Here is a 15,325-nt window from a genome sequence, read left to right as displayed (position 1 = left end):
CGCGCCTCGGCGCGACCCGGACGGCGACGACAGCCCTCACACCCCCCCGCCATCACCGCTTGCTCAGAGGCCGTGTCAGGCCCGCCCCGCGGCGGGAGGCGGGAGATTTCTCCCCTTAGAGCTCGCCCCGCCATGCGCGGGAGAGTGGGAGCAGCGGCGCGGGATGGGGATGAAGCAGGGCTGAGCCTCGGGGGGGCTGCGTGCTGTCAAGGCTCTGCTGTCCTACTTTTAGCGTTAAGTAGCTGACACGGCTCTTAAACGGGGCTTTTTCGCAGTCTTGGTCTAATACGTTTTGCGTGAAAATGTAGGTGTCCTTTAAACCTGGCTAAGTGAAATCGGAAACTAAAAGCTGGCACCACCTAAAATAAGCTGGACAAAGCAAACGTAGCCAGCACTTTATGATTAGTATTTATATCACGTTTAGATTATTTTAGCAAAATAACTGTTGCGCTCATTAAAAAGAGATGGGATAGATGATGGTTCATACATTCTAACAGTGTGAGTCGGTGATAAGGACCTAAACCAAACTCAGTTCCCGTTCCCAAGAGTAGCAGCTTCATTACTCAAGTTTCCTACCTCTGTAGGCCTTTGTATTGGTGACCTCTCATTTTCTGATTTTTTTTTTTTCTTGCATATGGAATAATTGCTTCTCACGAGACTCCTAGCCAAAAGTGTGGAGAGTTTCTTGCCAGGCATATAAAGATAGATGCTTAAAAATTTGTGCTTAGGAAAGGGGATATGTCTTTAAAAGAATCCTTCTGACTTCAGAGATTTTCTTACTGGAACTCTTGACGTTGGGTGGATGACAGAGGACCTACAACTTAGGCAAACACAACAGTGAAGGACATAACACTGTTCCGTAGGCATTTGGTAGGATGGTTACGTGGCATCTAACTCTGGACCAAGAACAGATTCTAGTTAAGTTTTTGATACTGTTTCAAAATTTTGTTCTTTACTGCAATGCCAGTACAAATGTTTAAAATGATACAATACTAGAACTCCCTCTGAAGAAAACAGTCCTGAGAGATGTATGTTGTTAAGCCTGCTCATAGTGCAATACTGATAAGGTGTCATTGGTTAGAGGCCTGAGTCATGCTGAAGAGCACTTGGGGCACAGCTGAGCTCTGTTTATGCATTCGAACTTTTGGAAGCAAGATGAGCAGCTTGATGAAATTGAATGTGAGCACTTAATTTAGTGTAGTCTGGGAGAAAATGAATGTTCCCCTGTTGTGGTCCTGCTTTGCTATTATCATGTCCTCTCTAAGAACCTCTATTTAATCAAGTATGTGAGCTTAAGGCATGGGTTTGCATTGATTCTTTATACTGAAATGTGCTAGAAGATGGTTTTCTTTCCTGCTTGGAATTACTTGCAAGAAAATGTGTGTATTTTTGAGGAATTATCTGAAGGACACTGCCCAGTAGGCACAATTTCTGTTTACTTTCTTGTTTCAGAATGGGCCAGTTTCAGTCTTCATTAAAGAACAATTCTAGTTGTAATCTCATTTCTAAGATTAGTGAACTAGTTCAGGCTTTAAGCATAACCTAATCAGTGTTTTAGGGGGTGTTGTGTGAAAAGGCAGGTGAGGAAGTTCAACTGTGATCTGCATAAAAACCTTGAATACTTGTGTTTTAGAGTGGGAAAACTCAAAAAGTTGAGGAAAAAACATAGTGTTAAGATATTTTAGATTAATTGATAATTGCATCTTTATATTTTGGTGTACTGTGACTGTTACTACCAAATAGAACTGCAATTTATAACTTTCTTACCAATGGATAAATGTGAAAAAATATCAGCAAAGTTTAATAGGTGTTCATCCTGAAATAGAGGTAAAAATACATCTTTATTTTTGTGCTTTTTTTTTTTTTTTCCAGCCTAGTAATCCGTGGTGAAAAGGATGAACAAGCAGTGTTGTGCAGCAAAGATAAAACTTACGACATGAAAATAGCAGATACCTCAAATATGCTGCTGTTTATTCCTGGTTGCAAAACTCCAGAACAACTGAATGCCGATCAAGCATCTTGTAATATTATTCATTCACAGGTATGTCTTTCTGTGTTTTTGTTTGTTTGCTTTAATTATCTACTTTGTTATTCTCTATAATTGCTTGGATTTTATCCAAGATGCATATGTGAATCCTGGCTGGGATTCAGTTGCCTAAACTTAGACTTGTAATGCAGTTTTAGATGCCTTGTGGTATTGGTCTAGCTTTTGAGCTGCCACTACAGAAGGACGTGAGTCTCCTGTAGGTTCTTTGTAGATTTAACAGTCCCAAGAGGATGTCTTTATAAATATGCTTTATACACAAGGGGTACGTGATACCTTAGGGTGCCCAGAATGTCTCTAGGGCCCTTCTTTAGGCAACTGAACTTTATCCATAATGTATGATAATTACTGTTTCTAAGAATTTAAAAGTTTGGTTTATTTTCAGTGGATAGTAATTACTTGTGGTAGGTATTAAAAGCTTTCAAAGAAAATCTAATTTCTCAGTGTTAGCAGCTATTTTTAAAATAAGCTGTTTGCAAATTGATTCTTCAAAGTGTTTTCCCCAAAAGGCAGATTATACCATGTCATGCCTGAATAGTATTTTTTAAATACAGAAATATATTCAAAGGTGACTCTCAACTAGCATCTGTAAAGGTTTGTTGGAGTGAATGATTTTAGAGTTCTCAGTTTAAAGAATTCATTGTTCCCTGCTCTTCTGAAGCATAGTTAATAAAATTCTACTAAAAATAGTTGTGCAATTATTACTAGGTCATTATTTGCTGCAGCGGATATAGTGACATCATTGAGGAGTAATCCTGCTTGTCCTTAGATGAACATAATAATCAAAACAACACAATTTCTTCTGTGAATTCAGCAGTTCAGCTAATAGAAAAAGTTAATTCAAACTAGATTAATGAGAAAGTAATATTCTTATGTATTCTTTTTTTGCTATGTTTAATGATCTCAGTACTCTGAAGTCACACATGTCAACATAATGTGATTTGCTTAGGAATTATTTTTAGAGTTTTATTTTTAAGAGCTTTCTTAATGTTTTCAAAAATGTTACATGGTGTATTGACACTACAAATTGTGAAACATAGCAAAAGATGCTATGTTTATTCAGTATTTTGGGGCTTCACTGCCGTTCTGCAGTTTCTGTGCTGCTCTTTGTACCATTTGCAAGGCTAATACTCATGGCCAAAGCAACTGCCATTTTATTCACCTCACACAGACCAGTTCCAGTTATGAGTTTTGGATTACAAATTAGAATTATTTATTTTCTTTTCTATGTAGAGTACCTTCTTGTTCATTACCAAATTGCTCAGAAAAGAACTTGGCAAGAAAAAAATCCTAACACTTAGGTAAATGCTATTTGACATGGAGGGAGGGAAAAAAGCTTACAAGTTTATCAGGAAATTAGTATTTGCCTGAATTTTGTGCCAAACAAACTACGGAATAGTTAGATTAAATACTGAAAGCTTTCTCTATATTAGAATTTGGATAAGACTACTTCTATACATAGGTGGTTTGTGTATAGTTGGTTTAAATGGAACATTAAAGTTTTGGGTTTTTTTAGTGGATGACTGTAGTGCTAGGGCCTGAATAATAGATGAACCTCTACAACTAAACATTATCTATTATTAGTATCTGTTAATTAGTAAAATCTGTATTATCATTAGTGTTCATTATTAGTATCTGATCATTAACAAAATATGTATGCTCACTAGTGAAAGATGTAGCTTAGACAAAATGTAATTAGTAGTGAGGATGAAATGCTGTGAGAATGTACATCCAGCTTCCCTTGTTTACAGCAGTGTTCAAGGCTTAAGAACCCAAGTGTTTGTCCTTGCTAGAAACTCACTTGGTTCTTCTCCCCAAGCCCTGTCCAGGCTTTGTGTGGAATCCAACAGGAGGATGAAACCAGATGTTGCTGCTCAAAACAAAGATGCAAGTTATTCTGGCTTGCTGATTTTTGGTATATAAGGCTGGACCCGCTCGCAGCGACTTTGTGTGTCTCACCTACGGGTGGACGCACCACATAGGATTTCCCCCTTGCCGGGACAGGCTCTGCAAACCCTCGCTGTAACCGGGGCTGCCCAGCCACTGTGGGTCTGGATGATGGTAACATGTGCAAGTGGTGATGGATCTTTCTTTATCACTATCCTCCCCATCGTGTAGTAATGATTAGGTGCATTGCCTTGTTTAACTGTATATAATAATAAATAAGTGTGCTATTCCGTATTTTTCCTAGTGCTTATTTTCTGTAGTATTTAGTTATATCCTTTGATTATTAACAGTAAAATCAGCCTACTCTTTTCTCTCTGGTGTCTGAGTTTAATTGGCATCCTCGATCAGTAGAACAATGACCTTACAAAAAAGTAGTCTGGTAAAGCATCTGGGGTATTTTAAGCATTTTGGGGTATTATCTGGAGGCTTTTTTGCAAGGAGCTAGTGCCTGGGTTAGGAGTCACAAACCTGGAGCCTGTTATGCCTCTGCTATTCTGTATGCACTTCTGTCAGTTTGGTAAACAGTAGAAGCAATGCTGAAAGGCCTCCAATACTTTGCCCTCTTCAAAAAAATCTCTCACCTATTCTAAGATATGCCCCATTAAGCACCTCAGGATTACTCTGAAGATAAAGTTTTATTTCATTAGTGTTGTTGAATCAATTACACCAGAGCTTCCTGTTGCCTCCTTTTTATTTCTGTGTTGAATCAGAATGAGGAACAGAGATGTCTTGTTAGTATGTGAAGGTGTAGCTTACCGTTTCATTAATGTCTGTTTACTTGAACTTAGTGATGTGATGATTCATTAAGGTGTAAAAAGACCATGAAGTAGATCCCAAGCATGGGAATAAGTGAGGAAGATGGGAACAGGATAATACAGGAGGAGTTTTATGGCAGTAATATGATTTAGTATTAAGAGGAAAAGAAATGTTGATGAGGACTGTGCAGAAATATATCCTATGATGATGTTCTATCATTTGCAAGTAGAAATGAGTTTTTCCCTTTGTCATATGCGCTATGAACATATTTTTATCAACCAGCAGTGGGTTTTTGTTCTTCATTGCCTGTGGTAAATTTTTTAATTGAAAATATTACAATGATTGTTTAATCTTTAAAGTACTTACCCTATTAATTACTAGATTAACACTTTTTGCTGATAATTTTTAGTAAACTTCTTTGAATCCAAAATCTTTTAAGAGGCACTGTTTCTTCTTGTAGATTGCTGGTTTCTCCAATAGCTACTGGGAATTAAGGAGATGTCGACCAAAACTAAAGAAACTGAGGAAACTTTTAATGGAAGATCCATATGAAGGGCCAGATAGTCAGAACGATCAGACTTTAACATTTTCAAAGGTAAATCAGCTATATAAGTTACTTTCTTGTGATTGGTAATGGGCAAATTAAAGCGAAGATATTTTTCTAGTTAAGAATGTGTCTTTGCTCCCATGTGTCAGAGTGCTTCTCTGAGTTAATTTTTAAAGCATACTATTCTAAACAATATATTAATTATTAGCACTTCTACTTAGTAGCAGGTAAACAACTTTTATTTAGTAAAAAGAGGACAAGGCAGGACACCAAAAGAGACTGGGGATTTCCTGTTTTATGTGGGGAGTTTCCTGAAGACAGTCTTCACAACCTTTTGTAAATTCCTTGAGAGTTACGTGACTAAGGTGTAATGTAGCCTTCCCTCCTTCTTTAGGGCTGTCCTGTATGAGCTAAGTATAACGTTACAGGGCACTCACATACAAGTCACTTGCTAATCAGTAATTTATGATGATAAGAAGCAGGGAGTTGCAGAGAATGATGAGGATGATATAAGGCAGAGAATAAGACTGACACTACAAAAAGAGAAGACACCAGTAAAATCCTTTTTCTGCTGCCCTTTTATGTCTAGGAAATCCACTTTAGGATCTAAATAGTAATGGAGACACCTGGACTGGGTAGCATATAATATCAGATAAAAGGCTTGTAAAAATCCTGGAATTTTGTTAGTTTGGTTGGTTTTTCGTTTGACTTTAGAAAACAGAAATGGTTGCTCCAAAGTATTTTACACTTGAGTCTTGACTGAAGCAGATACTAACAAACCATCTGTTTGCTTGCATATACAAGCATGGATGTTTGTTTTATCCTGTGGAGGGAAATGCTGCCTCTCTCTGGGTGATTAACAGTCTAACTTCTGATAAGTTGCAGAATCTTTCCCCCAGCATTGCTTTTTCCCGCTTTCATTTTTCCTGCCTACTCTGGTCTAGGCATAAAAGGACACAGCAGCAAAATAAGGGATGTCCAGGAATTATAAGCACTGACAAAGGCTAGCAACACAAAAATGTATTTTATGCAATAGTATTTACTGATAATTTAAAATGTTTTTTTATAAAAACATGTCAGTGTCTCCCCAGATGTTACTGCCTAGTTTGAGGACAGATCTTCTCTGTTTTGAAGAATGTTTCACATCAATTTACAGAGAACAGCAAGATATATCTGATAAATATTGATGAACCTTAAGGCTATGACACTGGCAGAACTTTAATCTCAAAGCTCTCCATGGGAAAGCTCTCTTTCCTATGTGACTAGTTCTCACTTGTATCCCAAACAGCATGTGTGTAGTAAAAATTTTTGCTGTGTTGTTGCTTGCACTTAATATTTATTGGGTGCTGGAAAAAATAAGCCATGTTTAATCTGTTTGAAAACCAATTACTATGTTTTGGTGGCTTACTGTTCAGTTGTTTGTACTGTATCATACACAGAGAATTACAGGAAAGGAACCGTAAGGAACTATAGCACTATAAGGTATTACTATAAGGAAGTCACAGATTATAATATGTGATTTAGGAAAGACAGAACACATTCACTTTTCATTCTTGCTGTGGTACTTTACTTAGTACGGTGCCTACTTGTGCTAGTTTGACATCCTGGGAATACAGGTATATTACTTCTGCACAGCACAAAGACTTCCCTGTAGTTAGACTGGGTTTTATATTGAAGAACCCTTTGAGGGAAAAATGTAAGTTACAGGAAAAGTTTCAGAGAGTGTGGTAAACCTTAGAGAATTCAGAGCTTGTGGGGAAAAAAAAAGTCTTCTAAGTCTTCCTTTCATTATATCTTATAATGCATTTAGCATTCTTGCTGAAGCAAAGGAGCAAGGATAACCGGATTTATTTTCTTCTTTTTTTCCCCTGTTGCAGTATACAACGGAAGATTTGTTAAGTCTGATTCAAGCAAGCGAAGAAGAAATAATGCACCAATTGCAGGTTATAGATGCCTGCAAAATTGGAGGTATTCATCTCTTAAAGAATATTATTGCCCTGTTTAGTTTTTTTCCACAAAATATCTGTATCTTCTCTTTCTAAAGCCCAGTCCACATCCTTGTCTTTCAAGGTGCAAGTTACCTCAAAGTACTAAGATCTTCCGTATTTCCTATATCCTCTGCTGCTTTGAAGCTGATCAGAAGGGGAAACCCAAGCAGGCATTGAGCAGTCTGGCTCTTCACAGGGTAATTCCTTGTTTGCTTCTATAAACACTGGCATCACAGTATCCCACCCATAGCATAAATATTTTTTGGCTGATTGCCCTCTTTGTGGATGAGTGGGTACTGCTTTCTGCAGTTCTAGAGGCAAAAATAGCTGAGCCTTAGGTAACCCCAGTCCTTGTTCCTCCCAGGCTGGATTTATCTCAGAAGTCTCCCTACCATGTGAGGCAAGGCTGGAACAAGTGTCTCACCTTGGGATGGTCCTACTCATCCTATAATTGGCCAAGCCCAGACCCTCACCTGGACACCAGCTGACAGCAGTCCTAGAGTCATAGAATTACATAGGGCAGAACCCAGCTCTGGAGGTTATCAGGTTCAAACCCCTGCTTTAGAACAGGGCCAGCTTGGAGCTGGCTGCTCAGGGCCTCGGCTGGCCAAGTTCTGAGCATTTCCAAGGATGGAGGTTGCATGACCTCTGTCCAGGCTGTTCCAGTGTTTGACTGTCCACAAGGGGAAAAAAAAATTCTCCTAATACCCAGCTGTTTTTTTTTCCCTTGTTGCAACTTGTGCTTGTTGCCTCCTGTCCCATCACTGAGCACCACTGAGAAGACTTCTGCTCCATCTTTTCTATACTGTCCCATGAGGTGGGTTAGGACAATCTCACATATGACTTTCCTTGTCATTTACAGCTGTACAGCAGCACTGTACCAGAACTGTGCTTTGTCACATCTGAATTTCTGTGAACTTGGCTGGACTTGAACTGCCACTTTGCAGGGCCAGTGCAGGCAGTTCAGTTCATGCAATTCTGTATGTGAATTAGTTATTTTTTTCCAGGTTGGATTGATCTTGGGATGGGATTTGTAGTGTCTTTGTATGTGTGGCAGTTAATCTACATAAACAGTTATGAATAATTGAGATGATTTGATTTCTTTCTCCTTTATATTTACTCTTACTATTCTGTTCTTTTTCTCAGTTTTAATCCTGAAAAGGACAGAATGCTGTTGCTGTACTTTGTAAAGGTGTGACCTAAATGTCCAGACTCCTGTAATGTATCTTCAGGGGAGCAGAATCGATGTGTTAATGTTTTTCTTCTAACACTGTTTTGTTGTTTTCTGTTTGGCAGGATATTGGAGAATCCTAGAATTCGACTATGAGATGAAACTGTTGAATCATGTGACTCAACTAATAGACTCAGAGTCCTGGTCTTTAAGTAAGGTTCCTTTACGTACCTGCCTTGAGGAACTTGGATGTCTAGAGCCCACGTAAGCAATAACTTTTAGTACTTAAAATTGTCTACAGTCATTATTATCTATACTAGTTGCAATCATTATTAATTATTTATTAGAATTATAGTCTTATAACTAGATTCCAGTTACTGTGCTGTTAATGATGTATATTTTAGAGCCAAAGAAAATACAAGGGCATTAGTAGTTTAGACAGGTTAGTAAACTGATCTTAGTATCTATTGGTAATATTTCTATTGATTCAATAGTTGAAACATTTCTGCTGAGTCATAAATGATGGAAGTGGCATGTGCTTAAGCCATAAATTACTAACCATCTTGAAATACTTGTTCTGAAGCTAGCCAGAAATGTTTAGTTTACATCTTGCATAATGTCTGAGATGGTATATTTTTCTGGTGTAATACTGAATTCAAATCTGAAGAGTTGAGTTTATTGTACTGCCATTTGGAGTCATTAAATAATTTAAGGTTACCAATCAAACAAAGTCTTAAGTTTACAATGTGTAGTGTCTTCCATTTATTTGGGTTTTGGTTCAAAAAGAAATCTTACTTTAGTATTAATGTCTTCAGATAGGTTGTAATTTTATGCCAGGGGTCTAGAAAAATGCCTGCTATTCAGTCAGGGGTAATGAACTGCTAAGTTTGTGACTTGCATCACTTCTCATTGGAAAGAAGCAACATTGCAAGAGTCTCTCTTCCTTATTCTCCTTATGCCTTTTAGTCTTTACTAGCTATAACTAGAAAGTGGAAGAGACTTTTGGGATGACAAGTCCCATCTGTCTTTTTTTGTCCCCTTTTGTCCTTTTTTAACTGCTTAAGTTTTTTTTATCAATTTGTTCATTTCAGCCATGAAGACGTGTCCCATCCTTCATTCTCCTTGATTTTTTACTTTACCTGTTCCTTCATCTTCTTGGTTACTGTTTCTGTAGTGTCCTAGGGGACAGTTTTAAACCTTGATTTCTCTATTTTTTTTTTCTTTCTCAGAGAGATGATAGAACATATTCTTTTAAGCTATGGAAGGAAATACATTGATGATGGTAAGTTTGAGAAAACATGCATATTTAAATTTTGTGTAAAGGAAACATTAATGAGTAAATATAGGGTTTGTGGGGACGGCACAAATAAATTAATTTGCTACAGTGTCAGTAAAAGGAGGGAGCAAACTGAGTTAAGAATCAGTAAAATTGGTAGAGAAAGTTTCACAGGAAAAAGTATTAAACTGTACAAGACACTAGGGGAAAAAATCAAGATCCATCAGAGGTATCTGAAGTGATTTATTAGGTGTCTACAAGCTATAATTTTGTGAATAAAGACAGTTCACTGATAAAATTTAGATGGAATCTCTCTTTAGAGAGATTCTTTATCTCACATATTTAAGCAACTCATTGTGCCATTGTGAATAGTCAATGGCATGTAGACCTCCCTGAATTCAGCTTAGCTGGAGTAGACATCTGCCTCTGGGTGCTTGAACTTCACCACAAGATCCATTGATTGTATTGATTAAATCTTCGTTGCCCATCTCACACGCAGACATAATATTTCAGTGCCTTAATCTCAATATGAATTCTTCTGCACAGTTGCTTTCATCTCGCCTTTGGCTGAAGCAGGAGTTGTGCTCAACTGTAAAGGACATAGGAAAGTAGTAGGAGTGACACAGATTCTGTCTTAGAATATTTAGAGAGGTTGCAAAAGGAACAAGTTTGAATTGCAGGAAGGTAAGGTGACTGGAAAAAGTGGAAGAAAGTGTTTATGCCTGTCATTGTTCAGAGCATTTTAGCCAAGTCATTGTGAAAGAAAATAAATTCTAATTATTCACTTCATCATCTCGTATTATAAGGATGATTAAGGAAGAGAAGTTTTGATTAATTGTTCAACCACAGACAGTCAACACTTTAATACAAACCATTCAGAAATAGGGATGAACGCTGTAGGAGAAACATTACTGTGAAAGGGGAAAAGATAGGAGGCCAATACCTTTATTGATGATGAGTACTGTAGCTTGGACAGTGCTGCACACACACATAATATTCTGCTTAATTTGTTCTTGAGAATGAGAAGGTACCATCATTTATCCAAAGTAATACTAAGTCAGGTTACACCCTGAGGAAAAGAAAAAACAGGGTACTTGGTTTGTAGAAGACTGTAGAACAGAATGGAGAAATGAGGCTGTTAGCCATTCTTTTATCAAAAAGCAAGAACTCAGGATAACCCATTTTTTGTTCCTCAGCAGGGGACGTTTACTTTGAAATGCATGAAGATAAAATATGCAGAGCTATAGCACAAATGCTTTTGCAAAATGCAGTTAAATTCAATCTGTCAGAATTTCAAGAAGTCTGGCAACAAAGTGTCCCTGAAGGGATGACAACAAGACTTGATCAGCTTAAGGTAAAAACAAAGTATGGATTCTTCCATGAGTAGGCTGTTAACTGACTTGAGTCATATTGTAGATTTTATAAATTAATGGGGATTGAATGTGGTAAGTACATCTTGTGACATCCACTATAAGCACCAGTAGTCTGGAATCACGACAGTTCAGGCTTCTGAAAGTCTGGCACATTTCACTGTTTGAAAAAAAGAAAAAAAAAAAAAGTTGCAGCTGTACATTTAATATTTGTAAATATAATTAGAACAGAAGCTGAAGCTATTGTCAAGCAGACTGTAGTGACAGCCAGTAGAGTAGCAAGCACCATGAAAATCCTTCTTCTCAAAGGAGACATAGATATTGGGACTTAATGGATTTCCCCCTCCCTCCTTGTCATAAAGGAAATGATAAACACTGCCTATAAACCAGCAATTTTATGATACTTTTTTCATTTTGCTTCTAGCAGTGCAGTTTTAGAAGGCTTTGGAGGTGCAAAGGGCAACTTGTATGGGTTATCCCCAGAAAGAAGGAAGTTTAATTGTTTAGTCTTTACATAACATTTTCTCTGGGATGCTGATCTACAGGGCTTGGCACTTGTGGATAGAACCTCAAGGCCAGAGACCATCTTTCTGCTAAAAGTGGAAGACTTACCTGAAGACAATCAGGAAAGATTCAACAGCTTATTCAGCATACGAGAAAAGTGGACAGAAGAGGATATTACCCCCTATATACAGTAAGGATGTATTTCATGTTATTAAAATACAATTAGTGTTGTATTTGTTCCATTCCTTTTTGCACAGATGACTTCTTATCAGCTATGATTGCTTCTGCCCATTTTAAATTAATATGAATTCTGTATGAATAGAATCTCCACCCCTGGGAAATATAGCTATATTCGTTGGATTTAAACTTGCTAAAAAAGCTGATCCTACTAAATTTAAATGAGCGGTAACTGTCTTATTTGATTTAGGCGGACTTAACTCAAAGGATAAACCTCCTGACATTCATGATCAGTCTCCATAACTTAAGAACTATAGAGCAGCAGTGCTTCCTGTGCTGTGTCCTTTCTTGTTCTGGTGGTTAACACTTACACCACAGTGCTTTCTGGAAGGCCAGCCAGGATGCAGGTGAGCAGATATACATGGTAGCCCAGAAGTAACTGTATCAAACCTTGATGAGTGGTTCTAAATTTACTATAATATTACTAAATAGTTCAAAGTTAACTGTTTTGCTAGATTGAAAACCTTTTAGAGAACAGTAATAATAAAACCCAACCAACCCCCCTAAAAAACAAAATCCTTGTTTCTGAAGTAAATCATAGAATAATTTAGGTTGTAAAAGACCTTTAAGATCATCAAGCCCAGCTGTAAACCTAACACTGCCAAGACTGCCACTAAACCATGTCCCTAAGCACTACATCTACACGTCTTTTAAATATGTCTAGGGGTGGGGACTCAACCACTTCCCTGGGCAGCCTGTTCCAGTGCTTGACAACCCTTTCAGTGAAGAAATTTTTCCTAATATCCAATGTAAACCTCCCCTGGTGCAACTTGAGGCCGTATCCTCTTGTCCTATAAAATAATGTAGTTTTGCTTGTTGCTTAAATGTCAGGCTGAGTTCTAAACAAGGTAACTTAAAGCATTATGTGACAGTTCAGTAGTAGGTTTTATTAACTCCCTGAATACCCTAATCCAGTTTATTGCTATACTTACAAATATGTCACGGATTCATTTTGTATGAGAGTATCTCTAATGCCAATGTGTTTTGCTTTATTTCCTACATAGAGATTTATGTGCAGAGAAGCAGACAGTTGGTGTTCTTCTGACAAAATATGCTCGCTCCTCAGTGCAGAATGGTGTTAAAGTTTATAATTCTAGAAGACCCATCTCCTAACAATTATTGTTTTAAGAACTGAGAATACTGAATGGAGTGAGTGTTGCTTCTTACTTCCTCCTGAGGACGTTGTCAACCAGTATCATATGGTGTTCTTGAGTTTAAGCAGCTAAACCTCTTGAATGAGTTCTGTTTTCTGCTCAGCTAAAGTAGTATGTGAGGGCACTTGCCTCTTCTAAGAAACAGCCCTTGCCCACCATTCCTTGCCCACCTTCTTTTTCCTTTGTGCCTGTAGTTATGCCAGGAGTCAAGCTACTTCTTGAATACATTTTAGTTGTGTATAAGTAAACTGAAGTCTGACATTAAAAATTAAAACCTCTTTGATAATAATTGAACCAATTGTATCGATTTCAACAGCAAAATAGAATACTTAGTCTTTTGCCCATCAGTGAGCATTCTTAAAAGATTACAGTTTCGTTGCAGTGTTGACATTTTGAATACTGCAGACCTTGACAAGCTCATAAACAAGTTATTCCTCGCTGAGACTAAACACTAGTCTTAATTTTGGAAGGCGGTTCTTTTTGTGGTCATGTCTGTGAATAACATTAACACAGGCTCTTGAGACTTCTAACACTTGGCAGAATTGCCTTTTAAATATTACAAAAAACCAAATTGCAACTGAATGAAGATATGAGAAAATAGTTGGACATTGTCTTATACACTTTCTGTAAACTGACATTACAATGTAGCTGAGGTAAAACTAACGATTTACAGAAGACTACCTTTGCTTATAAAACTTTGTAATATAATTATTTTAAAAAAAACTTTGTTATGGCAAATAACTGCACACAGAAATTGTATTGAAAACTTGAGGTGGAATATTATTCTGTGTAGAGCAATGAAACAGGATTTTTTTATGATACTGTCATAAAGTGGAGTGCCTGAAATTGAAATTTTGTAATCATAAAGAAGGATTGCATGTCAGTAAACTAGAGTTTAATACTAAATTGTTTTTTTTAAAACTTAATAAATGTAGGGGGGGGTTATGCAAAAAGAATTTGCTGTATCAAACTCAGATGTAAGGTCTGAAAAATCTTGGAACTACTAGCATGCCAAATACAGGGTGAGTGGGGAAAGAAACTATACATCAGATGTAACTCTTAAGATGGATGTGTGCATCCCTGGAATCTTGTTATAGATAAAAAGCTGAATAAAAATTGCTGCCTGAGCTCTGCTTATTCTTGGCCTCCTGATGCGAGATCAGTTCCTGTGCTCCTCATTTCTGAAGCGTACAAGTGTGGTGTTTGATGCAGCTGTGGAGGGGCTCAGCTGGCTTACGGTGGCACTCTGTCAGGAAGAATTGCTTTGTTCAGTCTGGTTTTAGCACCTGTGGTCTTTTAATTGCACCAGAAGGTTCCCTCTGATATCAATAGTAATACACACATAAAAGCCTTGAAACTAACTTCCATTGCATCACAGAAGGTTCCCTAGTTTAAATACACAAGACAATTAACAGTCTTGTAGTTTGTGATACAGATACTTAGAGTGGGGTTTGTTTTTGAAACAAGAATTCAGGTATTCCACAAATAGTGCTGCATCGTGGTGCTGAGGTAATGATTCAGGTTTATATAAAAAATTTTTGCATGTTCACAGTGTTTCTGTTTTGTCAGGCACTGAAAATGAGATGATGCTTTCTAAATTTCAAGAACTGCTGATCTTGAAAGGGGTAACTCCATTCATTATCTGCTTTGACACGCATTTATTTTAACTCAAGGTAGATGAATTATAACTTGCTTTTACTAGGACAAAACTTGATTACAAAGAAACTTCATACAGTGTTCTCCTGATACTGGAACTAAGGACACTCCACAGCACACTTCGGTGGGAGGGAAGAGGCCGTTAACCCGATCTCATGTTGTGGCTCAGTGCCATGCTGCTGGCAGCGTTGTTGGCTTAAATCCTTTTTTCATTCAAAAGTGAAGACTGATGTGTTTTAGCATCTTCCTGTGAGTCTCTGTCGGGTCTGCCCTTGAGCCCGGCCCCTGAGTAAGTTCAGATATTAAACTTTAGTTCGCTCATTCAAGTAGCTGTGTTTGTCAGTCACCGGAGCTTTACTAGTGCAAATGCAGGTAGGGGGAGGCTCCCGCGAGTCAGCCAGCAGCCGTGGGCTCAGCCGGCCGCTGGCGGGAGCTTTAGCAGGGGCAGCAGCGCGCCAGCCCCACGCTGACTCCAGCCCGCGGGTTGCAGCCTGCCGCGGCCTCTGAGGGCTGAGCAGGGGCTGGGGCTGCCCTCTCATGAAATAAACCCCGACTGTAAATCAGAACCGAGCAGTTATTTTACGGCCCTGCCCCTCAGCACGACCCGAGGTGTCCGGACGGAGCCGTACCCAAGCGCGGGCGCGCGCAGCCCTCACGCCCGCCGACCTGAGGCCC

The 15,325-nt window shown here is 38.3% G+C and overlaps 1 protein-coding gene across 1 annotated transcript; it reads left to right on the top strand.

Moving 5' to 3' along the window:
* The first annotated feature begins 6 nt into the window (after nucleotides 1–6).
* On the top strand, nucleotides 7–14,121 carry DSCC1 (DNA replication and sister chromatid cohesion 1). The gene is made up of 9 exons (XM_026843688.1): nucleotides 7–91; nucleotides 1,873–2,041; nucleotides 5,208–5,342; nucleotides 7,172–7,262; nucleotides 8,579–8,717; nucleotides 9,683–9,735; nucleotides 10,929–11,083; nucleotides 11,645–11,793; nucleotides 12,845–14,121. Exons 2-9 carry the CDS (start codon nucleotides 1,937–1,939, stop codon nucleotides 12,951–12,953), a joined length of 936 nt encoding a protein of 311 aa, XP_026699489.1. The 5' UTR covers nucleotides 7–91; nucleotides 1,873–1,936; the 3' UTR covers nucleotides 12,954–14,121.
* Nucleotides 14,122–15,325: the final 1,204 nt, after the last annotated feature.

Source organism: Athene cunicularia (genome assembly GCF_003259725.1).
Source record: "Athene cunicularia isolate RWA chromosome 2 unlocalized genomic scaffold, athCun1 chr2_part1, whole genome shotgun sequence".
Classification (NCBI taxonomy): Eukaryota; Metazoa; Chordata; class Aves; order Strigiformes; family Strigidae; genus Athene; species Athene cunicularia.
This window is presented reverse-complemented; position numbering and strand designations above follow the sequence as displayed.